The 3860-nt window shown below is 42.7% G+C and overlaps 1 protein-coding gene across 1 annotated transcript in view; it reads left to right on the top strand.

The window, feature by feature from the left end:
- CLRN1 (clarin 1) overlaps positions 1 to 3860 on the top strand; it is a 42517-nt gene that overhangs the window by 29338 nt on the left and 9319 nt on the right. Inside the window, 3 exon segments of the mRNA XM_006096311.3 lie at positions 4 to 36; positions 39 to 91; positions 93 to 183. Of these exon segments, the coding sequence (XP_006096373.1) occupies positions 4 to 36; positions 39 to 91; positions 93 to 183 (177 nt within the window).

Raw genomic sequence — 3860 nt, 5'->3', positions numbered from 1 at the left:
CAGTTTTCCCAGATTTGCTCAAAGCAATCCCAGTGAGCATCACGTCAATGTCATTCTCTTCTCCATGATCCTGATTGTCTTAACCATGGTGGGGGACAGCCTTCTTCATGTACAACGCTTTTGGCAAGCCCTTCGAAACTCTGCACGGCCCTCTAGGTTTGTATCTTCTGAGCTTCATTTCAGGTAAGAACAAAATTCTACTCCTGAAGACAAATGTGTTTTTTAATATCAAAAGATAGGTCTACCCAAATACAGTGTTACTATATATATATATATGTATATATATATATATATATATATATATATATATATATATACACACATAAATGTTCACAGTAGCATTACATATGATAGCAAAAAGTGGAGAAAAATATAATTATCCAATATTGGGATTTCAATAAATATATTATGATAGTCTATGTGAATAATTATGATGCTGATATTAAATTATATTTTTGAATAAGACATAATCAAAAGGATAAATGCTTATAACAAAAAGTTAAGTTTAAAAAGCAGTATATAAAATTTTATCAATATGGAACTAATTTGTCTTATATATATAGAGAGAATATATAAATATATATTGCATATATACTCTCTAAATATAGCCTCCATTACATAAATACATATATATAGATAAAGATATATAGAGAGACCATTCTGTTGGTAGTAGTTACCTTTGAACAATGAAATTTTAGGTGATTTTCATTTTCTTTCACACTTTTTATTATTTACAAATGTTCAATAATGTGCGTTTATTTACATATAATCGGAAAAATAAATAAAAATCATCAAAAAAAGCAAAGGACGAGTGTTTCACTCACATATGAGTTGTTGTATTCAGGCCTGTTGGTACTTTGAGTGGCCTAATGGGAGGTGTGTCTGGGCAAGGATAAATTCTAAACCTGAAAATTAATTCATCAATAAACATGTGCTACTCGTAACCAGGACTGATGGGAAAGAATATGAAATCCATAAGGGCCACAGGGTGCTTAGCATATATTTACAAGGAAGAAAAAACCAAGAAAATAAAATGTATAACTCCATGTAACCGTTTTCCTATAGGATGTCTCCGATTTCATCCCACTCCAAAGTTGCATAAAGACTCAATACTTGGTCATAGTCCCAGGAAGCAAGTAGCTTTACTAATGCTTTCATGGAGAGATGCGTGAGATTATAACACATCAGCAAGTAGTGTATTGAAAATCCCCATTCTCTTCCATTTCATTCTCCTCTGATTTGTCCTGTGACTATCATCAGGCCCCAAGCTTCTTCTTTCTCTTGACATCACTCCCTTCCCTCCACATAATTCCACTCCAGCCACACACTTGCCATAGTTCCCTTTCTGTGAAGCAAAGCCTGCTCGTCAGCAGGCATTCAAGCCTCTAGCCATTATTGCTTGAGTTCACTTCTTCTGGTCTTATCCCACCCTCATCTTGATAATCAAATGATACACGCTACCAAAGTAGTTCTCTCTCTAGTTGGGGGGGGGGGGGGGCAGGGAGTTCTACTGATATATTTTCCAGATCTTTCACAAGCAAATAATACCATTTTCAATTGTGCAGTGTTGATTACCCTGTGAGGGCTGAGTCTAAGTCTCATCTTTTAACTCTAGCAAGAGCATCCAGTGTGAGGCTCTGCACACAATAAACAATTCAGTGTGTATTGCGGACTTGAAAAAGCAAGCCCCAAAGATGTTAATGTGGTCAGTTAACGCAGTAGAGAGTAGAGAAATAAGAATTCAAATGGTTTGGAATTAGCAGAGCAGGCCCATAGAGAAGGTGGGACATGAGCCAGGGAGAGATGGAATGGAAAGCCAAGGGATTTGCAATCAGGGCAGAGGAGCAAGAGCACCGGTACAGAGTGTGGATGGACAGACCTAGATAGTGATTGGATCTCATGGGAAGGCCTAGGTCAGAAGTGGGTGTTGCCACTACTTCCCCCCACCCAACATGCCAAACCAAACGGGTGGTGTTCTCTCTCAGTGAAGGCCACTGAGTCAATCGGGTCAGCTAGAAAACAGAATACAGAACAGAGGGAGTGAATGTTCAGCAGCTTCTGCATCACTGGGAAGTTGACAGAAAAGCAGATTCTAGGCCCCACCCCAGACCTACTGAATCAGAAACTCTGGGGGCTGAGCCCGGCACGCTGAGCTTTAACAAGCCCTTCTTTCAGGGGATTCTGAAGCAAGCTCAAGCTTGAGAACCAGGGTAACAGGGAATTAATTAAACAGGTGTTGGGAGAACTGGAAAAACACAAAGGAGACCCGAAGTAACTCAGAAACCATAGTTTCAGAAAGCAGCTACCATCCCTGGGGCTCTGACAACCAAGGGGAGAGTCTGGAGTTACCAGAACCTAGAGACTTAAGGAAAGGCCCAGGGCGCTGGTCTCAGACCACTGGGAAGAAGGCACTGAACCCTGCGGAGATGGCACTGTCAGGGGACACCAAGAGGCAGCTGTGTGAGTGTGGAACCATCTGGGGAACGCCCAGCTGCAGAAGCAGCAGACCCTCTGCTTCCCTGTCCTCCCCACCTTGCCATGCTCTCCGTGTGGGAAGCAGCTGACAGGCAGAACTAGAGTCTTGACCCAGCATCACAAAGCAGAGAAAAAAGAGCTGATTTGAAGCTGAGACACAGCAGCTTATTAACTGGCATAGCCATCTCACAATAGCTTCTGAATAAAATTCAGGGCAGCCCATTTGGAAGACAAATTATTGAACAGTGCTAATGGGCAACCAAACTAACAGTATTTGAAAAACATGACTCAGAGAATGCAGAATTTAATCCAAGTCCCAGATCTTATTGTGGCCTTTGGCCAAGTTTAATGAAAAGAAAACGTGAGCACAGAATAGATGTGGGAGCACACGGGCCATGTGCTTACACTATACCTTAGCTTTGAACTTGGGGCAAAAGCAAGGTGCTCAATAAAGGTTTGTGGGTGAGGGAAGGGAGAGAGTGGGAGAAAAGAAAGAAGAAGCCAGTTCCAGATCTGTGTCTTGCAAAGGAGAAAGGCCTAGTGTTTCCAGATCATCTTCTTTTAAGCCCTAAATCCTTATTTTTAAATATCAAAATTTTCAATAACTTTTAAAAACATGTGTGAGGGTCAGATGGACTCCCAGTCTGACCTTTGGTGATAAAAGAGTCACTCTTAAATCACAGACTCCCCGTCCATCTACAGACAGTCCCCAGAGGCCCCAGGAGTGTGGGGAGATTTATCTGAAGCTGTAATATTCATGGAGACCACAGTTTAAACCCTGAAGGTGGAGGATGGGAGTTTCACAGCCCTTATCTCAAACACTGAATTGCTCCATGAAACCCATGCAAGCCAATAAATTACACGCTCCGCGGCCAGAGCCTGGACTGGGAGATCCTTTAGTTCTAGTGTGAGTCACATTTCATCAGAGACCCCCTCAGGGAGCATATCTCTTCCACCTTCTGCCCAGGTGGCCTCCCTCACAGTCAGCAGAGAAAACTTCTTTATCTTCCCTTCTTCTCCTACTTACCCCAGGTTCTCCCTTTCCTTGTGTTGATGTCATTGCAGAGCTATTTCTTCAGCTGCCTGGTCCTGAGGCATGAAGACAGGAGAAGGGAGGGGAAGGGAGTCCTCCTACTGTCTAGGCGGGACCTTCCGCACTGCCCAGAGTAACTGTGCTACAAGCCGCTCCATGTTTCCTAGTGTGGTGCAGGCCTGGCCCTGGATGTAGAAAAGAAAGGAAACAGCACTTTGGATTAGGCCCCCAATGGTTTCAGCTTGCTCACACTGTGGCCCTTCTGGACCAGACATTCCTTTCACTTCTCATGGCTTCCAGTTCGGCTCATCATATTCCTCAGCCTTCTTTGTGCAACATTTCTGACCACTCT

Source organism: Myotis lucifugus, unplaced genomic scaffold (assembly GCF_000147115.1).
Source record: "Myotis lucifugus unplaced genomic scaffold, Myoluc2.0 scaffold_175, whole genome shotgun sequence".
NCBI lineage: Eukaryota > Metazoa > Chordata > Mammalia > Chiroptera > Vespertilionidae > Myotis > Myotis lucifugus.
Note: the sequence above shows the minus strand (reverse complement) of the source record. Positions and strands in the feature narration are given on the sequence as shown.